The sequence below is a fragment of the Electrona antarctica genome (assembly GCF_951216825.1).
Source record: "Electrona antarctica genome assembly, contig: scaffold_54, whole genome shotgun sequence".
Taxonomy (NCBI): domain Eukaryota; kingdom Metazoa; phylum Chordata; class Actinopteri; order Myctophiformes; family Myctophidae; genus Electrona; species Electrona antarctica.
The window spans coordinates 408,710-432,610 of record NW_027637297.1 but is presented as its reverse complement, the minus strand read 5'-3'; the positions used below and the strand labels follow the sequence as shown (position 1 = coordinate 432,610).

General features: G+C 47.3%; 1 protein-coding gene across 1 annotated transcript in view; it reads left to right on the top strand.

Moving 5' to 3' along the window:
• LOC306918995 (dihydropyrimidinase-related protein 2-like) overlaps positions 1 to 23,901 on the top strand; it is a 43,838-nt gene that overhangs the window by 7,026 nt on the left and 12,911 nt on the right. Inside the window, exons 6-11 of the mRNA XM_079531830.1 lie at positions 2,497 to 2,577; positions 3,063 to 3,131; positions 4,039 to 4,110; positions 4,361 to 4,409; positions 5,236 to 5,392; positions 18,528 to 18,669. Coding sequence (XP_079387956.1) covers positions 2,497 to 2,577; positions 3,063 to 3,131; positions 4,039 to 4,110; positions 4,361 to 4,409; positions 5,236 to 5,392; positions 18,528 to 18,669 — 570 coding nt within the window. The remainder of the gene's footprint in view (positions 1 to 2,496; positions 2,578 to 3,062; positions 3,132 to 4,038; positions 4,111 to 4,360; positions 4,410 to 5,235; positions 5,393 to 18,527; positions 18,670 to 23,901) is intronic.

Below are 23,901 nucleotides of genomic sequence, written 5' to 3'. Positions count from 1 at the left end.
ACTGAGGAGGTGTTTGTTCAGCCTCCTCTTGAAGGATTACAGTCACATACTGAGGAGGTGTTTGTTCAGCCTCCTCTTGAAGGATTACAGTCACATACTGAGGAGTTGTTTGTTCAGCCTCCTCTTGAAGGATTACAGTCACATACTGAGGAGGTGTTTGTTCAGCCTCCTCTTGAAGGATTACAGTCACATACTGAGGAGGTGTTTGTTCAGCCTCCTCTTGAAGGATTACAGTCACATACTGAGGAGGTGTTTGTTCAGCCTCCTCTTGAAGGATTACAGTCACATACTGAGGAGGTGTTTGTTCAGCCTCCTCTTGAAGGCGTCAACACTGCTAGATGTAATGTCTCCAACAACCACAGGGGGAAGGCTGTTCCATGTCCTTATAGCAGAGTGGAGAAAGCAAAGGCATTTGGTGTTTGACTTGGGGGTTTCCAGGGCGTGGCTTGGTAGTACTCTCCGGGTGATTCGACCTGAGGTGTGAGCTTGAGGTAGCAGAGCTTTGAGGTCCACTGGACAGTTGGGAGTGTGCATCTTGTAGAGAACAGTTCCTGATGACTCAGCTTGCTGATGGCGTACTGCTGTAGGGCGAGGTCCTCATCTAACCCAATGATTTTTAAGACCTTCTTTTGGATGAGGTCTAACTGCCTGAGTGTGGTCAGAGAGGCATTCGTCCAGGCTAGGCAGGAGTACTCCATGATGCTCCTGACCTGGGTTTTGTAGATGCTGGCCCTGCCTTTAGCATCAAGCTTGTTGGCCAGCTTGCGCAGTGCTCCAAGACGTTGTCCAGCTTGTTGGCCAGCTTGTGCAGTGCTCCAAGACGTTGTCCAGCTTGTTGGCCAGCTTGCGCAGTGCTCCAAGATGTTGTCCAGCTTGTTGGCCAGCTTGTGCAGTGCTCCAAGACGTTGTCCAGCTTGTTGGCCAGCTTGCGCAGTGCTCCAAGACGTTGTCCAGCTTGTTGGCCAGCTTGCGCAGTGCTCCAAGACGTTGTCCAGCTTGTTGGCCAGCTTGCGCAGTGCTCCAAGACGTTGTCCAGCGCGTCTGCAGATGTTGCAGATGTTGGCTGGTCCACGTAAGTTATTATTACTTGCTCAAGCAGAGCGCGCAAGAACTGTAATCGGCTGCATATGTCGGTGTCGGCCGATCAGGGACCAAGTATGTCTGTCGGTGTTGTCCACCAGCCAATCAGGGACCAAAAGCAGCGATTGGCTGGGTATGTATGTTGGTACATTCCACCAGCCAATGAGAAACCACTGTTCTCGATGATGTAACTAAAGTACGTATGAGGGACCACTGCTGTATTTCAAACCCAGACAGACAGCAGAGAGCTCTAGGACTCAGAGCAGCAGTCGTACCCAGACAGAGCTCTAGGACTCAGAGCAGCAGTCGTACCCAGACAGAGCTCTAGGACTCAGAGCAGCAGTCGTACCCAGACAGAGCTCTAGGACTCAGAGCAGCAGTCGTACCCAGACAGAGCTCTAGGACTCAGAGCAGCAGTCATACCCAGACAGAGCTCTAGGACTCAGAGCAGCAGTCGTACCCAGACAGAGCTCTAGGACTCAGAGCAGCAGTCGTACCCAGACAGACAGCAGAGAGCTCTAGGACTCAGAGCAGCAGTCATACCCAGACAGAGCTCTAGGACTCAGAGCAGCAGTCGTACCCAGACAGAGCTCTAGGACTCAGAGCAGCAGTCGTACCCAGACAGACAGCAGAGAGCTCTAGGACTCAGAGCAGCAGTCGTACCCAGACAGAGCTCTAGGACTAGTTTGTTTGTGTCCTTTTTTTGCCCATATATGGAGTTATTTGTCAGGCATGCCCAAATATGGAGTCTATGCATATGTCAGCACAACAGTGTAATGTCAGAACAGGCCAGCTCCATATATGGAGCCTGGGCAGAGGCTTTTTGTGGTGGTTCTGGACAACCGTGGGTCCGACCGACTCGACACCGGGCACTGCCCTCCCTGTGGGGGTGTGGAACGACACCGGGCACTGCCCTCCCTGTGGGGGTGTGGAACGACACCGGGCACTGCCCTCCCTGTGGGGGTGTGGAACGACACCGGGCACTGCCCTCCCTGTGGGGGTGTGGAACGACACCGGGCACTGCCCTCCCTGTGGGGGTGTGGAACGACACCGGGCACTGCCCTCCCTGTGGGGGTGTGGAACGACACCGGGCACTGCCCTCCCTGTGGGGGTGTGGAACGACACCGGGCACTGCCCTCCCTGTGGGGGTGTGGAACGACACCGGGCACTGCCCTCCCTGTGGGGGTGTGGAACGACACCGGGCACTGCCCTCCCTGTGGGGGTGTGGAACGACACCGGGCACTGCCCTCCCTGTGGGGGTGTGGAACACGTGTGTCGAATGTGAAGTCGGTGGAGCGCCTGAGATGTGGCGCATTTATAGATATGAGATAATATAATTTATCCAGTTATGTGAAGTGTCCAGTGTGTCATTCATGAATAAATTAACATGTTAATATATTTGCATAATTTATTCAGTTATATGAAGCGTTCAGCGTCCTCAGAGATCTGGGAGGAATCGCTATGGTCCATGCTGAGAACGGTGACATCATTGATGAGGTAACACCACGCACGCACACACACGCACGCACACACGCACGCACGCACGCACGCACGCACGCGCACACACACGTGCACACACATGCACGCATGCACACACATGCGCACATTTTAATTGTTTCATTTGGATCTGCACAAGAGGCGTAATACCCAGATACACATGCTTAACGCACAGAGGAAAAAATATTGATGACATAATACCACTTCACATTACTAGACTATTACTACTAGATACTAGATACTAGACTAATACTACTTCACACTACTAGACTCAAGGACATGAAACATGCTTGTGAACCCAGACTCCCAAACACAAGGACCATAAGTTGACAATTATATCCCATAGGCTATAATACGTTCCACCAAAGGTTGATATTTCATATATCAATCACAATATCTCTGTCTGTCTGTCTGTCTGTCTGTCTGTCTGTCTGTCTGTCTGTCTGTCTGTCTGTCTGTCTGTCTGTCTGTCTGTCTGTCTGTAGGAACAGAAGAGGTTGTTAGAACTTGGAATTACTGGACCTGAAGGACACGTCCTGTCTCACTCTGAAGAGGTACGCGCACACACGCACGCACACGCACGCACACGCACACGCACACACACACACACACACACACACACACACACACACACACACACACACACGTGTGTTTAGGTTTAGGTGTGCTGCCCCGTGGGAGGTTAGGTTTAGGGTGAGGTTTTGAGATAGGTTGTAGTTGTAGGACTAATGACTGGTCTAACCAATGACTAGTCTAAACCAAAAACTGTCTAAACTAAGTACTGCACCCATAAAATGATACTCCAACTTAACCCCAACAACCGAATAAAATGATTCTCCATCTTAACCCCAACAACTGAATAAAATGATACTGCCATATCTTAGCCCTTCCAGATAAAGATGTAGATTTCTATGTGTTTACATCAGGTACAAGTTTACATTGTGTTGTTTACATTGTGTTGTTTACATCAGGTACAAGTTTACATTGTGTTGTTTACATTGTGTTGTTTACATTGTGTTGTTTACATTGTGTTTACATCAGGTACAAGTTTACATTGTGTTGTTTACATCAGGTACAAGTTTACATTGTGTTGTTTACATTGTGTTGTTTACATTGTGTTGTTTACATTGTGTTTACATCAGGTACAAGTTTACATTTTGTTGTTTACATTGTGTTGTTTACATTGTGTTGTTTACATCAGGTACAAGTTTACATTGTGTTGTTTACATCAGGTACAAGTTTACATTGTGTTGTTTACATTGTGTTGTTTACATTGTGTTTACATTGTGTTGTTTACATTGTGTTTACATTGTGTTGTTTACATTGTGTTGTTTACATTGCGTTTACATTGTGTTTTTTACATCTTGTTGTTTACATTGTGTTGTTTACATTGTGTTTACATTGTGTTGTTTACATCTTGTTGTTTACATTGTGTTGTTTACATTGTGTTGTTTACATCAGGTACAAGCGGAGGCGGTGTATCGGGCCATCACCATCGCTAAACAAGCCAATTGTCCTCTCTACATCACCAAGGTAAACATTACATCACCAAGGTAAACATTACATCATCATTACATCACCAAGGTAAACATTACATCATCATTACATCACCAAGGTAAACATTACATCATCATTACATCACCAAGGTAAACATTACATCACCATTACATCACCAAGGTAAACATTACATCATCATTACATCACCAAGGTAAACGTTACATCATCACCAAGGTGTGTCATGTTGTTTACATCATGTTTGTTTACATCTCTTCGTGACCAATAGGTGATGAGCAAGTCAGCTGCTGATGTCATCGCCAAGGCCCGCAAGAAGGGTGAGAAAAGTTTCTTTATTCATAAAAAAATCTGAATATTCTTCTCTCGTTTGATATCATTGAACATGCTATTGAAAAATAGCAGATCTACAAGCTCGTAGCGCGCCACCGAGTGGCGCGCTACGAGCTTGTAGGTCTGCTATTTTTTAATGTCCTAGCAACCCGTCGGTTGGATTAGTTATGACGTGTACACACCTCGTCAACCCGTCGGTTAGGGTTAGTTATGACGTGTACACACCTCGTCAACCCGTCGGTTGGGTTAGTTATGACGTGTACACACCTCGTCAACCCGTCGGTTGGATTAGTTATGACGTGTACACACCTCGTCAACCCGTCGGTTAGGGTTAGTTATGACGTGTACACACCTCGTCAACCCGTCGGTTGGGTTAGTTATGACGTGTACACACCTCGTCAACCCGTCGGTTGGGTTAGTTATGACGTGTACACACCTCGTACGGTCTGAATGGGTTAACAAGAAGGGTGAGAACTTTATTAACAAGAACTTTATTAACAAGAACTTTATTAACAAGAACTTTATTAACAAGAAGGGTGTGAATGAAAGCTTTATTTATTTATATGTATTATTATTAATGCTATCCAATAAGGGACAAGTCTGTTAGTTTAATAAAGTGAGCTCTCCCCAGGTTGGCAGAGGAAGTGTAGCGTCCAGGATTACATTAAATAATTGACACTGGGTGAAAAAATGGGTTACAAATTCATGGACAAAAAGAATAATGAAAAAATAAGAAGAAGAACTCTTTGATTGGACCAAAGGACCAGTGGACCTGGTCACTGATTGGACTATTTGTTGTTGCGTCTTTTCCAGGCATGGTTGTGTATGGAGAGCCAATCACAGCGAGCCTGGCCACGGACGGCTCCAACTATTGGTCGAAAGACTGGGTCAAGGCCGCCGCCCACGTTATGAGCCCGCCCCTCAACCCCGACCCGAGTACTCCCCAGTACCTGGTATCTCTACTGGCATGGTACAAGTACACTGAATACACACACACACACACACACACACACACACACACACACACCGATGGCAGAGGAAACCATGCAAGGCACCAACCTGCACATGTTAACCCATTTTGGGCGGGAACCCCTTTTGGTGTTAGCATTATGTTATGCTTTAGCTATTGAAAAATAGCAGATCTACAAGCTCATAACGCGCCATACGAGCTTGTAGGTCTGCTATTTTTGAAAAATCGAAGAACGACTGACATAGAAACATAGCTTTTTCAGAAAACTGTCAGGATGTAGAAGACATTTTTAGAATCTGATCTCAGGTCAAAATTGTCAGGGGTGGTTTTCAAGCAGGACCCAAATGCAAGGAGGTCGGGATCTTAGAAGTCTTTATTCAAACAAAGACCTGCAGTAGTGCAACACTAGCAAACATAAAACAGACTAGGAACTCAGGTGACAAGACAATAATCCAACAGAGAACACAACCAAACACAGGGCTTAAATAGGCACAAGATTAACAGGACACAGGTGAACTCAAATCAAATCAACACAAGGATTGGCTGAGGGGAAAACAAGACACAGGTGAAACAAAGAACCAAAAATCAGGGAAGGTGAGACAAGGCAGGAAACTACTACAAAAGGAGGACAGGAACCACAAAAGCATCACTTCAAAATAAGATGCAGGAACACCAAACACAACACACAGAAGGCAGATCCTGACAATACCCCCCTTCAAAGGGGCGGATCCCCAGACGCCCCAAAAAAACAACAAACGGGAGGTGGTCAAGCGGAGGGACCAGGGCACTGCACTGAGGGACAGGACTGAACTGGAGGGACAGGGCAAGACAGAGGGGGCAGGGCGGAAACAGAACTGGACTGGAGCAAAGAGCCAGGGGCTGGGCACTAAGGCAGGGTGGAGAGGGGCTGGGGATGACTGACCAATACAGAACAGAGAGAGGGACAGAGGACACTGGCAAGGAAAAGGTGACAAGAAACGGGCAGAAAAGAGACAAGACCGAGTAGGAATCACGCACAGAAGCAATCAAGAAGACGCACACAAGGGCAAAGACATCCAAACAGGCATCACACAACTAGGTGAAAAGCAGACAAACTACAAGGAACCAGGAAAACACTGCAGGCTACAGACATTCCACAGGACAGACAAAGAGAGACAGCGAAACGCACAACCATACAACCGGAATCACATTGAAAGACAAGTGGGAAAACATACAGACAGACATGCAGATAGCCACATAGACAAGCAGATTAACTGACACACAGGCAGGCAAACGGACAAACAGGTGATCTCACACAACATCAGGCGGGAACGAAAGTTAGAGGGTAGACAGGAGGACTGGGGGGTAGACAGACGGACTAGCAGACACACAGAGAGAGAGACAGGCAGACAAACAGAAAGGGAGAGCAGTAGGCAGACCAAGCGAACCCTCCACCAAAGGGCAGGACATTCTAGAACGGAACAGAGGAGGCTGGGAAGAGGAAGTAGCTTGGGGAACAAAGGGGCTGGCATACTGGGACACAGGGGAGAAAGGCTGCAAACCTGGGGAAGAAAGGTGGCCAGGGACAGGGCTAGAAACGGGACTATGAGCAGTGCTAGGGCAAAGAGGCTGAAGAGGGCTGGGACATAATGGCTCTGTAGAGCATGGGGTCAAAGGCTCAGGAGGACATGGAGACAGGGACTGGGGTAGCGGACACTGTGACAGGGGCATAGGTGGAGAAGAACATTGGTCAGGTGGTTGAAGGGGTACTGGGAGAACACAACAGGCCTCACATGGCTGGGGAAACACTGGGAGGTCAGAACAGGAGTCTGGTGGCTGAGGGGACACTGGGAGAACACAACAGGCCTCACATGGCTGGGGAAACACTGGGAGGTCAGAACAGGAGTCTGGTGGCTGAGGGGACACTGGGAGAACAGAACAGGGTTCCGGTGTCTGTGGGGACACTGGGAGGGCAGAACAAGGGTCTGTTGGCTGTGGGGACACTGAAATGGCAGAACAAGGGTCTGGTGGCTGTGGGGACACTGAAATGGCAGAACAAGGGTCTGGTGGCTGTGGGGACACTAAAATGGCAGAACAAGGGTCTGGTGGCTGTGGGGACACTGAAATGGCAGAACAAGGGTCTGGTGGCTGGGAGGACACTGAAATGGCAGAACAAGGGTCTGGTGGCTGTGGGGACACTGAAATGGCAGAACAAGGGTCTGGTGGCTGGGAGGACACTAAAATGGCAGAACAAGGGTCTGGTGGCTGTGGGGACACTGGGTTTGGTTCAACAGCGACAACCAGAGGCAGTTCAGAATGTTCAACGGGGGTTTCAGCAGGGTAAAGGGACAGGGTTCCTGGCAGACTGTTAACAGAGACAGCCAACAGGATGTCTGGCCGGGCATCGGCATAGTCCGCTGGCAGAGCATCGGCGAGGAAAGTTGATGAGGATACAGGCACGACGTCGGTGATGGCGACGACCGGGTAAACATGTGGAACACAGGCGGGGGCAGCCGACGAGGGCACAGACGGGACAGATGAGGACACAGACTGGACACAGATGAGGACACAGACTGGACACAGGCGGGGACAGATGAGGACACAGACTGGACACAGGCGGGGACAGACGAGGACACAGACTGGACACAGGCGGGGACAGACGAGGACACAGACTGGACACAGGCGGGGACAGACGAGGACACAGACTGGACACAGGCGGGGACAGACGAGGACACAGACTGGACACAGGCGGGGACAGACGAGGACACAGACTGGACACAGGCGGGGACAGACGAGGACACAGACTGGACACAGGCGGGGACAGACGAGGACACAGACTGGACACAGGCGGGGACAGACGAGGACACAGACTGGACACAGGCGGCGACAGACGAGGGCGCAGACAGGACAGAGGCGGGGACAGATGAGGACACAGGCGGGGACAGACGAGGGCGAAGACAGGACAGAGGCGGGGACAGACGAGGACACAGACTGGACACAGACTGGACACAGGTGGGGACAGACGAGGACACAGACTTACAGGCGGGGACAGACAGGGTGTTGGAAGGAGCAGCCAACACAATCTCAGGCAAAACTGGGGGCAGAGTCACTGTAGCGCTGGGCAGCAGTGGAGCCTCTTGAACACTGGGCACTGGGCAGCACAGGCTCGGTGGTGCTGGGCAGCACGGGCTCGGGTACACTGGACACTGGAGAACCAAAAACTCTTCTCAGCTCTGTTGTGAAAGAGGAGTAGCTGGGGTTGGATTATTCTGTCAGGGGTGGTTTTCAAGCAGGACCCAAATGCAAGGAAGTCGGGATGTTGGGGGCTATGTTGGGAACATAGCCCCCAACATAGCCCCCAACATAGCCCCCAACATCAACCCCCAACATAGCCCCCAACATAGCCCCCAACATAGCCCCCAACATCAACGCCCAACATCAACCCCCAACATAGCCCCCAACATAGCCCCCAACATAGCCCCCAACATAGCCCCCAACATCAACCCCCAACATCAACCCCCAACATAGCCCCCAACATCAACCCCCAACATAGCCCCCAACATAGCCCCCAACATAGCCCCCAACATCAACCCCCAACATCAACCCCCAACATAGCCCCCAACATAGCCCCCAACATAGCCCCCAACATCAACCCCCAACATCAACCCCCAACATAGCCCCCAACATAGCCCCCAACATAGCCCCCAACATAGCCCCCAACATCAACCCCCAACATCAACCCCCAACATAGCCCCCAACATCAACCCCCAACATCAACCCCCAACATAGCATCCAACATAGCCCCCAACATCAACCCCCAACATAGCCCCCAACATAGCCCCCAACATAGCATTACAATTTACAATTTTACAATTTAGGCATTCAACATAGCCCCCAACATCAACCCCCAACATAGCCCCCAACATAGCCCCCAACATAGCCCCCAACATCAACCCCCAACATAGCCCCCAACATAGCCCCCAACATCAACCCCCAACATAGCCCCCAACATCAACCCCTGTAAACAAACAGCACCACAGGGGACAGTAACAGAGTAAACAAACAGCACCACAGGTGACAGTAACAGAGAAAACAAACAGCACCACAGGGGACAGTAACAGAGTAAACAAACAGCACCACAGGGGACAGTAACAGAGTAAACAAACAGCACCACAGGGGACAGTAACAGAGTAAAACAAACAGCACCACAGGGGACAGTAACAGAGTAAACAAACAGCACCACAGGGGACAGTAACATAGTAAACAAACAGCACCACAGGGGACAGTAACAGAGTAAACAAACAGCACCACAGGGGACAGTAACAGAGTAAACAAACAGCACCACAGGGGACAGTAACAGAGTAAACAACAGCACCACAGGGGACAGTAACAGAGTAAACAACAGCACCACAGGGGACAGTAACAGAGTAAACAAACAGCACCACAGGGGACAGTAACAGAGTAAACAAACAGCACCACAGGGGACAGTAACAGAGTAAACAAACAGTAACAGAGTAAACAACAGCACCACAGGGGACAGTAACAGAGTAAACAAACAGCACCACAGGGGACAGTAACAGAGTAAACAAACAGCACCACAGGGCTGTGACAGATGAGATAATAAACAGCACCACAGGGGACAGTAACAGAGTAAACAACAGCACCACAGGGGACAGTAACAGAGTAAACAAACAGCACCACAGGGGACAGTAACAGAGTAAAACAAACAGCACCACAGGGGACAGTAACAGAGTAAACAACAGCACCACAGGGGACAGTAACAGAGTAAACAAACAGCACCACAGGGGACAGTAACAGAGTAAACAAACAGCACCACAGGGGACAGTAACAGAGTAAACAACAGCACCACAGGGGACAGTAACAGAGTAAACAAACAGCACCACAGGGGACAGTAACAGAGTAAACAAACAGCACCACAGGGGACAGTAACAGAGTAAACAAACAGCACCACAGGGGACAGTAACAGAGTAAACAACAGCACCACAGGGGACAGTAACAGTAAAACAAACAGCACCACAGGGGACAGTAACAGAGTAAACAAACAGCACCACAGGGGACAGTAACAGTAAAACAAACAGCACCACAGGGGACAGTAACAGAGTAAACAAACAGCACCACAGGGGACAGTAACAGAGTAAACAACAGCACCACAGGGCTGTGACAGATGAGATAATAAACAGCACCACAGGGGACAGTAACAGAGTAAACAACAGCACCACAGGGGACAGTAACAGAGTAAACAAACAGCACCACAGGGGACAGTAACAGAGTGAACAAACAGCACCACAGGGGACAGTAACAGAGTAAACAAACAGCACCACAGGGGACAGTAACAGAGTAAACAACAGCACCACAGGGGACAGTAACAGAGTAAACAAACAGCACCACAGGGGACAGTAACAGAGTAAACAACAGCACCACAGGGGACAGTAACAGAGTAAACAAACAGCACCACAGGGGACAGTAACAGAGTAAACAAACAGCACCACAGGGGACAGTAACAGAGTAAACAAACAGCACCACAGGGGACAGTAACAGAGTAAACAAACAGCACCACAGGGGACAGTAACAGAGTAAACAAACAGCACCACAGGGGACAGTAACAGAGTAAACAACAGCACCACAGGGGACAGTAACAGAGTAAACAAACAGCACCACAGGGGACAGTAACAGAGTAAACAAACAGCACCACAGGGGACAGTAACAGAGTAAACAAACAGCACCACAGGGGACAGTAACAGAGTAAACAACAGCACCACAGGGGACAGTAACAGAGTAAACAAACAGCACCAAAGGGGACAGTAACAGAGTAAACAAACAGCACCAAAGGGGACAGTAACAGAGTAAACAAACAGCACCACAGGGGACAGTAACAGAGTAAACAAACAGCACCACAGGGGACAGTAACAGAGTAAAACAAACAGCACCACAGGGGACAGTAACAGAGTAAACAAACAGCACCACAGGGGACAGTAACAGAGTAAACAAACAGCACCACAGGGGACAGTAACAGAGTAAACAAACAGCACCACAGGGGACAGTAACAGAGTAAACAACAGCACCACAGGGGACAGTAACAGAGTAAACAACAGCACCACAGGGGACAGTAACAGAGTAAACAAACAGCACCACAGGGGACAGTAACAGAGTAAACAAACAGCACCACAGGGGACAGTAACATAGTAAACAAACAGCACCAGAGGGGACAGTAACAGAGTAAACAACAGCACCACAGGGGACAGTAACAGAGTAAACAACAGCACCACAGGGGACAGTAACAGAGTAAACAACAGCAGCACAGGGGACAGTAACAGAGTAAACAACAGCAGCACAGAGGACAGTAACAGAGTAAACAAACAGCACCACAGGGGACAGTAACAGAGTAAACAAACAGCACCACAGGGGACAGTAACAGAGTAAACAAACAACACCACAGGCTGACAGTAACAGAGTAAACAAACAACACCACAGGGGACAGTAACAGAGTAAACAACAGCACCACAGGGGACAGTAACAGAGTAAACAACAGCACCACAGGGGACAGTAACAGAGTAAAACAAACAGCACCACAGGGGACAGTAACAGAGTAAACAACAGCACCACAGGGGACAGTAACAGAGTAAACAAACAGCACCACAGGGGACAGTAACAGAGTAAACAAACAGCACCACAGGGGACAGTAACAGAGTAAACAACAGCACCACAAGGGACAGTAACAGAGTAAACAAACAGCACCACAGGGGACAGTAACAGAGTAAACAAACAGCACCACAGGGGACAGTAACAGAGTAAACAAACAGCACCACAGGGGACAGTAACAGAGTAAACAACAGCACCACAGGGGACAGTAACAGTAAAACAAACAGCACCACAGGGGACAGTAACAGAGTAAACAAACAGCACCACAGGGGACAGTAACAGTAAAACAAACAGCACCACAGGGGACAGTAACAGAGTAAACAAACAGCACCACAGGGGACAGTAACAGAGTAAACAACAGCACCACAGGGCTGTGACAGATGAGATAATAAACAGCACCACAGGGGACAGTAACAGAGTAAACAACAGCACCACAGGGGACAGTAACAGAGTAAACAAACAGCACCACAGGGGACAGTAACAGAGTGAACAAACAGCACCACAGGGGACAGTAACAGAGTAAACAAACAGCACCACAGGGGACAGTAACAGAGTAAACAACAGCACCACAGGGGACAGTAACAGAGTAAACAAACAGCACCACAGGGGACAGTAACAGAGTAAACAAACAGCACCACAGGGGACAGTAACAGAGTAAACAAACAGCACCACAGGGGACAGTAACAGAGTAAACAAACAGCACCACAGGGGACAGTAACAGAGTAAACAACAGCACCACAGGGGACAGTAACAGAGTAAACAACAGCACCACAGGGGACAGTAACAGAGTAAAACAAACAGCACCACAGGGGACAGTAACAGAGTAAACAAACAGCACCACAGGGGACAGTAACAGAGTAAACAAACAGCACCACAGGGGACAGTAACAGAGTAAACAACAGCACCACAGGGGACAGTAACAGAGTAAACAACAGCACCACAGGGGACAGTAACAGAGTAAAACAAACAGCACCACAGGGGACAGTAACAGAGTAAACAACAGCACCACAGGGGACAGTAACAGAGTAAACAAACAGCACCAAAGGGGACAGTAACAGAGTAAACAAACAGCACCAAAGGGGACAGTAACAGAGTAAACAACAGCACCACAGGGGACAGTAACAGAGTAAACAAACAGCACCACAGGGGACAGTAACAGTGAAACAAACCGCACCACAGGGGACAGTAACAGAGTAAACAACAGCACCACAGGGGACAGTAACAGAGTAAACAAACAGCACCACAGGGGACAGTAACAGAGTAAACAAACAGCACCACAGGGGACAGTAACAGTGAAACAAACCGCACCACAGGGGACAGTAACAGAGTAAACAAACAGCACCACAGGGGACAGTAACAGAGTAAAACAAACAGCACCACAGGGGACAGTAACAGAGTAAACAAACAGCACCACAGGGGACAGTAACAGAGTAAACAAACAGCACCACAGGGGACAGTAACAGAGTAAACAACAGCACCACAGGGGACAGTAACAGAGTAAACAACAGCACCACAGGGGACAGTAACAGAGTAAACAAACAGCACCACAGGGGACAGTAACAGAGTAAACAAACAGCACCACAGGGGACAGTAACATAGTAAACAAACAGCACCACAGGGGACAGTAACAGAGTAAACAACAGCAGCACAGGGGACAGTAACAGAGTAAACAACAGCAGCACAGAGGACAGTAACAGAGTAAACAAACAGCACCACAGGGGACAGTAACAGAGTAAACAAACAGCACCACAGGGGACAGTAACAGAGTAAACAAACAGCACCACAGGGGACAGTAACAGAGTAAACAACAGCACCACAGGGGACAGTAACAGAGTAAACAAACAGCACCACAGGGGACAGTAACAGAGTAAACAAACAACACCACAGGGGACAGTAACAGAGTAAACAAACAACACCACAGGGGACAGTAACAGAGTAAACAACAGCACCACAGGGGACAGTAACAGAGTAAACAACAGCACCACAGGGGACAGTAACAGAGTAAAACAAACAGCACCACAGGGGACAGTAACAGAGTAAACAACAGCACCACAGGGGACAGTAACAGAGTAAACAAACAGCACCACAGGGGACAGTAACAGAGTAAACAAACAGCACCACAGGGGACAGTAACAGAGTAAACAACAGCACCACAAGGGACAGTAACAGAGTAAACAAACAGCACCACAGGGGACAGTAACAGAGTAAACAAACAGCACCACAGGGGACAGTAACAGAGTAAACAAACAGCACCACAGGGGACAGTAACAGTAAAATAAACAGCACCACAGGGGACAGTAACAGAGTAAACAAACAGCACCACAGGGGACAGTAACAGTAAAACAAACAGCACCACAGGGGACAGTAACAGAGTAAACAAACAGCACCACAGGGGACAGTAACAGAGTAAACAACAGCACCACAGGGCTGTGACAGATGAGATAATAAACAGCACCACAGGGGACAGTAACAGAGTAAACAACAGCACCACAGGGGACAGTAACAGAGTAAACAAACAGCACCACAGGGGACAGTAACAGAGTAAACAAACAGCACCACAGGGGACAGTAACAGAGTGAACAAACAGCACCACAGGGGACAGTAACAGAGTAAACAAACAGCACCACAGGGGACAGTAACAGAGTAAACAACAGCACCACAGGGGACAGTAACAGAGTAAACAAACAGCACCACAGGGGACAGTAACAGAGTAAACAAACAGCACCACAGGGGACAGTAACAGAGTAAACAAACAGCACCACAGGGGACAGTAACAGAGTAAACAAACAGCACCACAGGGGACAGTAACAGAGTAAACAAACAGCACCACAGGGGACAGTAACAGAGTAAACAAACAGCACCACAGGGGACAGTAACAGAGTAAACAAACAGCACCACAGGGGACAGTAACAGAGTAAACAACAGCACCACAGGGGACAGTAACAGAGTAAACAAACAGCACCACAGGGGACAGTAACAGAGTAAACAACAGCACCACAGGGGACAGTAACAGAGTAAACAACAGCACCACAGGGGACAGTAACAGAGTAAACAACAGCACCACAGGGGACAGTAACAGAGTAAACAAACAGCACCACAGGGGACAGTAACAGAGTAAACAAACAGCACCACAGGGGACAGTAACAGAGTAAACAAACAGCACCACAGGGGACAGTAACAGAGTAAACAACAGCACCACAAGGGACAGTAACAGAGTAAACAAACAGCACCACAGGGGACAGTAACAGAGTAAACAAACAGCACCACAGGGGACAGTAACAGAGTAAACAAACAGCACCACAGGGGACAGTAACAGTAAAACAAACAGCACCACAGGGGACAGTAACAGAGTAAACAAACAGCACCACAGGGGACAGTAACAGTAAAACAAACAGCACCACAGGGGACAGTAACAGAGTAAACAAACAGCACCACAGGGGACAGTAACAGAGTAAACAACAGCACCACAGGGCTGTGACAGATGAGATAATAAACAGCACCACAGGGGACAGTAACAGAGTAAACAACAGCACCACAGGGGACAGTAACAGAGTAAACAAACAGCACCACAGGGGACAGTAACAGAGTAAACAAACAGCACCACAGGGGACAGTAACAGAGTGAACAAACAGCACCACAGGGGACAGTAACAGAGTAAACAAACAGCACCACAGGGGACAGTAACAGAGTAAACAACAGCACCACAGGGGACAGTAACAGAGTAAACAAACAGCACCACAGGGGACAGTAACAGAGTAAACAAACAGCACCACAGGGGACAGTAACAGAGTAAACAAACAGCACCACAGGGGACAGTAACAGAGTAAACAAACAGCACCACAGGGGACAGTAACAGAGTAAACAAACAGCACCACAGGGGACAGTAACAGAGTAAACAAACAGCACCACAGGGGACAGTAACAGAGTAAACAAACAGCACCACAGGGGACAGTAACAGAGTAAACAACAGCACCACAGGGGACAGTAACAGAGTAAACAAACAGCACCACAGGGGACAGTAACAGAGTAAACAACAGCACCACAGGGGACAGTAACAGAGTAAACAACAGCACCACAGGGGACAGTAACAGAGTAAACAACAGCACCACAGGGGACAGTAACAGAGTAAACAAACAGCACCACAGGGGACAGTAACAGAGTAAACAAACAGCACCACAGGGGACAGTAACAGAGTAAACAACAGCACCACAGGGGACAGTAACAGAGTAAACAACAGCACCACAGGGGACAGTAACAGAGTAAACAACAGCACCACAGGGGACAGTAACAGAGTAAACAAACAGCACCACAGGGGACAGTAACAGAGTAAACAAACAGCACCACAGGGGACAGTAACAGAGTAAACAAACAGCACCACAGGGGACAGTAACAGAGTAAACAACAGCACCACAGGGGACAGTAACAGAGTAAACAAACAGCACCAAAGGGGACAGTAACAGAGTAAACAAACAGCACCAAAGGGGACAGTAACAGAGTAAACAAACAGCACCACAGGGGACAGTAACAGAGTAAACAAACAGCACCACAGGGGACAGTAACAGAGTAAACAACAGCACCACAGGGGACAGTAACAGAGTAAACAACAGCACCACAGGGGACAGTAACAGAGTAAAACAAACAGCACCACAGGGGACAGTAACAGAGTAAACAACAGCACCACAGGGGACAGTAACAGAGTAAACAAACAGCACCAAAGGGGACAGTAACAGAGTAAACAAACAGCACCAAAGGGGACAGTAACAGAGTAAACAAACAGCACCACAGGGGACAGTAACAGAGTAAACAAACAGCACCACAGGGGACAGTAACAGAGTAAACAAACAGCACCACAGGGGACAGTAACAGAGTAAACAAACAGCACCACAGGGGACAGTAACAGAGTATACAACAGCACCACAGGGGACAGTAACAGTGAAACAAACCGCACCACAGGGGACAGTAACAGAGTAAACAAACAGCACCACAGGGGACAGTAACAGAGTAAACAAACAGCACCAGAGGGGACAGTAACAGAGTAAACAACAGCACCACAGGGGACAGTAACAGAGTAAACAACAGCACCACAGGGGACAGTAACAGAGTAAACAACAGCAGCACAGAGGACAGTAACAGAGTAAACAAACAGCACCACAGGGGACAGTAACAGAGTAAACAAACAGCACCACAGGGGACAGTAACAGAGTAAACAACAGCACCACAGGGGACAGTAACATAGTAAACAACAGCAGCACAGAGGACAGTAACAGAGTAAACAAACAGCACCACAGGGGACAGTAACAGAGTAAACAAACAGCACCACAGGGGACAGTAACAGAGTAAACAACAGCACCACAGGGGACAGTAACATAGTAAACAACAGCACCACAGGGGACAGTAACAGAGTAAACAACAGCACCACAGGGGACAGTAACAGAGTAAAACAAACAGCACCACAGGGGACAGTAACAGAGTAAACAACAGCACCACAGGGGACAGTAACAGAGTAAACAACAGCACCACAGGGGACAGTAACAGAGTAAAACAAACAGCACCACAGGGGACAGTAACAGAGTAAACAAACAGCACCACAGGGGACAGTAACAGAGTAAACAAACAGCACCACAGGGGACAGTAACAGAGTAAACAAACAGCACCACAGGGGACAGTAACAGAGTAAACAACAGCACCACAGGGGACAGTAACAGAGTAAACAAACAGCACCACAGGGGACAGTAACAGACTAAACAAACAGCACCACAGGGGACAGTAACAGAGTAAAACAAACAGCACCACAGGGGACAGTAACAGAGTAAACAACAGCACCACAGGGGACAGTAACAGAGTAAACAAACAGCACCACAGGGCACAGTAACAGAGTAAAACAAACAGCACCACAGGGGTGTGACAGATGAGATAATCTCAGAGGAAATGATTTAGAGGAGATACTCTTTTATAAAGGGGTATTATTAAATGTTTACATCTAAAATTCTACGACAGAGCTTCCGTTGCTCCAGACTGTACGACGGAAGCATTTATTTTTTACTTATGATCAGAGCTTCCGTCGCTCCAGACTGTACGACGGAAGCATTTATATTTTACTCATGATCAGAGCTTCCGTTGCTCCAGACTGTACGACGGAAGCATTTATATTTTACTCATGATCAGAGCTTCCGTTGCTCCAGACTGTACGACGGAAGCATTTATATTTTACTCATGATCAGAGCTTCCGTTGCTCCAGACTGTACGACGGAAGCATTTATATTTTACTCATGATCAGAGCTTCCGTTGCTCCAGACTGTACGACGGAAGCATTTATATTTTACTCATGATCAGAGCTTCCATTGCTCCAGACTGTACGACGGAAGCATTTATATTTTACTCATGATCAGAGCTTCCGGTCCTCCAGACTGTATGACGGAAGCATTTTGAACGTCAACAATCCGGCAACGCGTGAGACTTAACACTACAGCATGTATGGTATTGTGTGTAATTCCAGTGGGGACCTGCAGGTGGTGTCCAGTGCTCACTGTGGCTTCTCGACCAGTCAGAAAGCTGTGGGTAAAGATGACTTCACTCTGATCCCCGAAGGAGTGACGGGAGTGGAGGAGAGAATGTCCGTGGTGTGGGACCGCGCGGTGGTGAGAATACTAGCTTTACTACCTTTACTAATACTAACTGTGCTGCCCTTGCAACACGTGCCTATGTGCAGCTAGACAGCTAGTTAACAGTTTCTGAGATCCTCCAATAAGAGACAAGGCTTGACTTTTCTTGTGTTTACTGAAGTCACAGGTAATTTTGTAAAACTGAAAAGTACAGAAATAAACATAAAAATGAATTAGCACACAGGTAAATATGCAGAGTGTGTGAGTAATACAGTAAGCATAGTTATTAGTAGGCTATTTGCACTGAACTAGGTACACAATGTTGAAGTCAAACACAGAAAATGGCTAGGCTACTGCTACTGCAGCAGTAAACTAACATGCAGACCACATGTGTTTACACAATTTCCAAACACAAAATAACCAGCTACAAAGGTATTCTGCAAACATCACATTCTACATGAAATATAATCTTTGAACCGATTAACTAGAACTTCAAAGTACTTACAGACAATAATGTCCAAGGCAAAAGCATTAAAGAAGAATTATTAGCAGACCATGCGCACAGCTCACTGTTTCATGGGGAAATGCTGACTCTGAGTTTAGTTTCACTTTCTACTTCCACCACTGGAGGGCAGTAAAAACAGTAAGAACTGGTACACCTTTTAACTTACTTAATTAAATGACAGAATTATGAATTTTAACCAAACTGCCATTCCAAAGGCAGCACACTCCCCGCTTTGGTACAATAACATTGTATCACTATAGATACATCAACATTAAGGGAATGTCCTTGGATGCAAGTAGCAACATAAGAGTTCAATAAATCTCTGACAGGGGAACTATGAACTCTGAGACTGGCCTCAGAAACATCTTCACAATTCTGTTCTTCAGAGCATTGGTGAAGTTGTCAGTTGACATAGATTCAATCAGCTCAGTTTGAGCTGCTCTGATAGACATGTTTGTCCATGATGGTCAGGGACATTCTGTCATCCATGTGTAGTGCTGATTTGTCGTCATCCTTGGACTGTTTTAACACAGAGCATCCAAGGTTGTCTGTCCTCTCTGTGGGACCTGCATCTTCCTTACAGGCAGGGGAGGTTGAACCAGGATGCTGTATCATACTACTGTAGCCTTCAGTCACTTGGATGCTTTTTGTGTATGGGCTGAAACAGGATGTGTGACCATTTTGCAGCACGTTTGCTTTGTATACATTGACCTCTGATGGTTTGTGGACTGTTCCCAAGCATGCTTCACCCACGACGACCCATCCTAGGTCTAGTCGCTGTGCGTAAGGAGCATTGTGGGGCCCGTTTATTAGCTCGCGCACCTTGTGTACCCTTAAGATGTCCCTTCCTAAGAGCAAGAGGATTGGAGCGTCTGGGTCCACAGGTTGCATCTTCTTGGCAATTGGCCGTAGGTGGGAGTGATGCTGTGTAATTTCTGGTGAAGGTATTGCTGTCCTATCATCAGGAACCATGTCACACTCCATTAGGGTTGGTAAAGGAAGGTATTGCTGTCCTATCATCAGGAACCATGTCACACTCCATTAGGGTTGGTATCCTATCATCAGGAACCATGTCACACTCCATTAGGGTTGGTAAAGGAAGGTATTGCTGTCCTATCATCAGGAACCATGTCACACTCCATTAGGGTTGGTAAAGGAAGGTATTGCTGTCCTATCATCAGGAACCATGTCACACTCCATTAGGGTTGGTAAAGGAAGGTATTGCTGTCCTATCATCAGGAACCATGTCACACTCCATTAGGGTTGGTAAAGGAAGGTATCGCTGTCCTATCATCAGGAACCATGTCACACTCCATTAGGGTTGGTAAAGGAAGGTATTGCTGTCCTATCATCAGGAACCATGTCACACTCCATTAGGGTTGGTAAAGGAAGGTATTGCTGTCCTATCATCAGGAACCATGTCACACTCCATTAGGGTTGGTAAAGGAAGGTATTGCTGTCCTATCATCAGGAACCATGTCACACTCCATTAGGGTTGGTAAAGGAAGGTATTGCTGTCCTATCATCAGGAACCATGTCACACTCCATTAGGGTTGGTAAAGGAAGGTATTGCTGTCCTATCATCAGGAACCATGTCACACTCCATTAGGGTTGGTAAAGGAAGGTATTGCTGTCCTATCATCAGGAACCATGTCACACTCCATTAGGGTTGGTAAAGGAAGTTGTAATTTTCCATCAATAGACTCGATGATGAAGTTACTAGCTCTTCTACCTGACGTCTCTGTTCTCCCTGAACAGGTTCTCAGTGTATAATGAGATGAATTGGCCTCGACCTTGAAGAGGTCAAAAAACTCTGTCTTGGCAAGAGACTTGTTACTTTGCTCATCGAGCACTGCATACATCCTAATAGCGCTCTCTTTTTTGCCTGCAGGATGTACTTTTACCAAACAGATCTTGGAGTAGGAGCGTGGGCTTTCTCCACTTACACATATCTTTGTGCAACTTGAGGTGACTGTACTCCCACTTGGCTCCCCGCTGTCTTGTTTGTCAGCCTGAATACTCTCTGAAGCCTCTTGTGGAGGAGGACCTGGATGCAAGGCAGTGGTGTGTTTGTCGCTATTACACTCAAAGCACATTATTGCCACCTTGCAGTCTTTTGCCACGTGTAGCGTGGACCCACAGCATCTGTAGCAAATTCTGTTCTCTCTCAGGTATGTTTTGCGTTCTTCCATGGGTTTTCCTCTGAATACTTTACACTTTTTCAGTGGGTGGGGCATCTTGTGTATAGGACATTGCCTATCTGGTCCCTCCAATTTCTGTTGAACAGGTATGTTGTCGCTATCATCCAGTGATTCTGCATCAACATCAGTCTTGTGTGCACTTACAGAGGCTTTCCAGCTGGACTTTGCAGGTTTCTCCGTTTGTGATGTACAATAACTGTCGGATGTGGAAGAAAAGAAGCTTGGATCATTCCTCACCTCTGCCTGGTTTCTCACGAACCTGGAGAAGACACAAAAAGGTGGAAAAGTCACTGCATTCTCCTCTTTGTACTTGGATCCCAGAGCTCTCCATTTCTCCTGGAGGCTGTATGGGAGTTTCTCCACAATGGGTTTTACCCCACGAGGTGTATCCAAATATAAGAGGCCTGTTAGGTAACCATCCTCTTTGGCACATTCCAATTCCAAGAGAATGTCACCTAGTTCTCTTAGCTTGATATTGTCTCCGTTATTTAGTTTTGGAAAGTTGTCAATCTTTTTTAGCAGTGCATCTTCGATGACCTCTGGCGCCCCATAACATTCTTCCAGACGTTGCCAGACGGTGTAGAGGCCTGCTGCAGGTTTGAGAACATATACAGAGCGGATGGTTTTTGCCTGTTCTGATGACTCAGGCCCAAGCCATTTTGTCATCAGGTCCAATTCTTCCCTGGCTGACAGATTTAAGTCCTTAGTTGAACTGTGAAAGGACGCTTTCCATGACATGTAATGTTCAGGTCGATCGTCAAATTGAAGAAGACCTGAACTGATCACTTCTCTGCGTATCAGGTATCTAGCAAAGTCTTGTGCACCTGGAGGCTCAGGTGAGTAGTAGTCTTTAAAGGGATTGCTTGAGTGTTGAGGAAGATTGAAGTATGTCTTGGTTGGTTGTGTGCTCTTTGTTGGCTCTTCTCTTTTAATTTCAACACTTCCATACTCTGGAGGTTGGTTAACATGGGTGCCGTTGTCAACAGCTGGATTAGCGCCAGGGGTTCTTAAAGGCTTCTCGTCCATCTCAGGTGAACTCACTGGTGAGTGTTTGGGAAGCTGCTGGACGTATTCTTTAGCACGTTGCGCTGAGTTGAGAGGCTGCTGAAGAACCGGGGGCAATGGTGTTTGATTAGCATGTTGTGCTGGGGTGACAGATTGTTGTAGAGCAGGGGGCATCAGTGTTTGATTAGCATGCTGCTGCACGTACTCTCTGGTAAGTTGTGCTGAGTTGAGAGCTTGTTGTAGAACAGGGTGTTCTAGCACTTCCTGGTATTCGTCCTCACTTTCACTCTCCACAGCTTCCTGGTAGGCTGCGGCTTCAGCAGAGGCAGCAGCAGCAGCCCTCTGAGACTGGAGAATAAGGAAGGTGCCATCAAGTTCAGCCCTTTGTTTAATCACTTCAGCTTGTTGTTTAGCAAATGCAACTTCAGCCTGAGCAGCCTTTGCCTTAGCCTGTGCTTTTACATATAAAGATGCTATTGAGGATCGTGATGACTTACTGGATGTCTTAGAGGATGCTTTAGATTTAGATTTGACTGAAGACTTGTGAGAAGACTTGACAGATGCTGCTTCGGATGCTTCATGCTCATCCTGTTGTCTTGTTAGTGTCAGGAGCTCTGAAGCCCCCCTCTCCTCTTCTTGTTCATTAGTATCCAATGTGTATTTCTTTCCTGAGCGTAGACTCATGATTGCTGATTATTATCTTGTGTGCTTGAGCCCGCCGTACATTTGTCTTTTTACTGTGCTGCCCTTGCAACACGTGCCTATGTGCAGCTAGACAGCTAGTTAACAGTTTCTGAGATCCTCCAATAAGAGACAAGGCTTGACTTTTCTTGTGTTTACTGAAGTCACAGGTAATTTTGTAAAACTGAAAAGTACAGAAATAAACATAAAAATGAATTAGCACACAGGTAAATATGCAGAGTGTGTGAGTAATATAGTATGCATAGTTATTAGTAGGCTATTTGCACTGAACTAGGTACACAATGTTGAAGTCAAACACAGAAAATGGCTAGGCTACTGCTACTGCAGCAGTAAACTAACATGCAGACCACATGTGTTTACACAATTTCCAAACACAAAATAACCAGCTACAAAGGTATTCTGCAAACATCACATTCTACATGAAATATAATCTTTGAACCGATTAACTAGAACTTCAAAGTACTTACAGACAATAATGTCCAAGGCAAAAGCATTAAAGAAGAATTATTAGCAGACCATGCGCACAGCTCACTGTTTCATGGGGAAATGCTGACTCTGAGTTTAGTTTCACGTTCTACTTCCACCACTGGAGGGCAGTAAAAACAGTAAGAACTGGTACACCTTTTAACTTACTTAATTAAATGACAGAATTATGAAATTTAACCAAACTGCCATTCCAAAGGCAGCACACTAACTAATAATAACTACCTGTAGCCGCGTGGTGGTGAGAATACTAGCTTTACTACCTTTACTAATACTAACTAATACTAACTACCTGTAGCCGCGCGGTGGTGAGAATACTACCTTTATTGATACTAACTAAGACTAACAGCTAGAAGGTCCTGGTTCCATTCA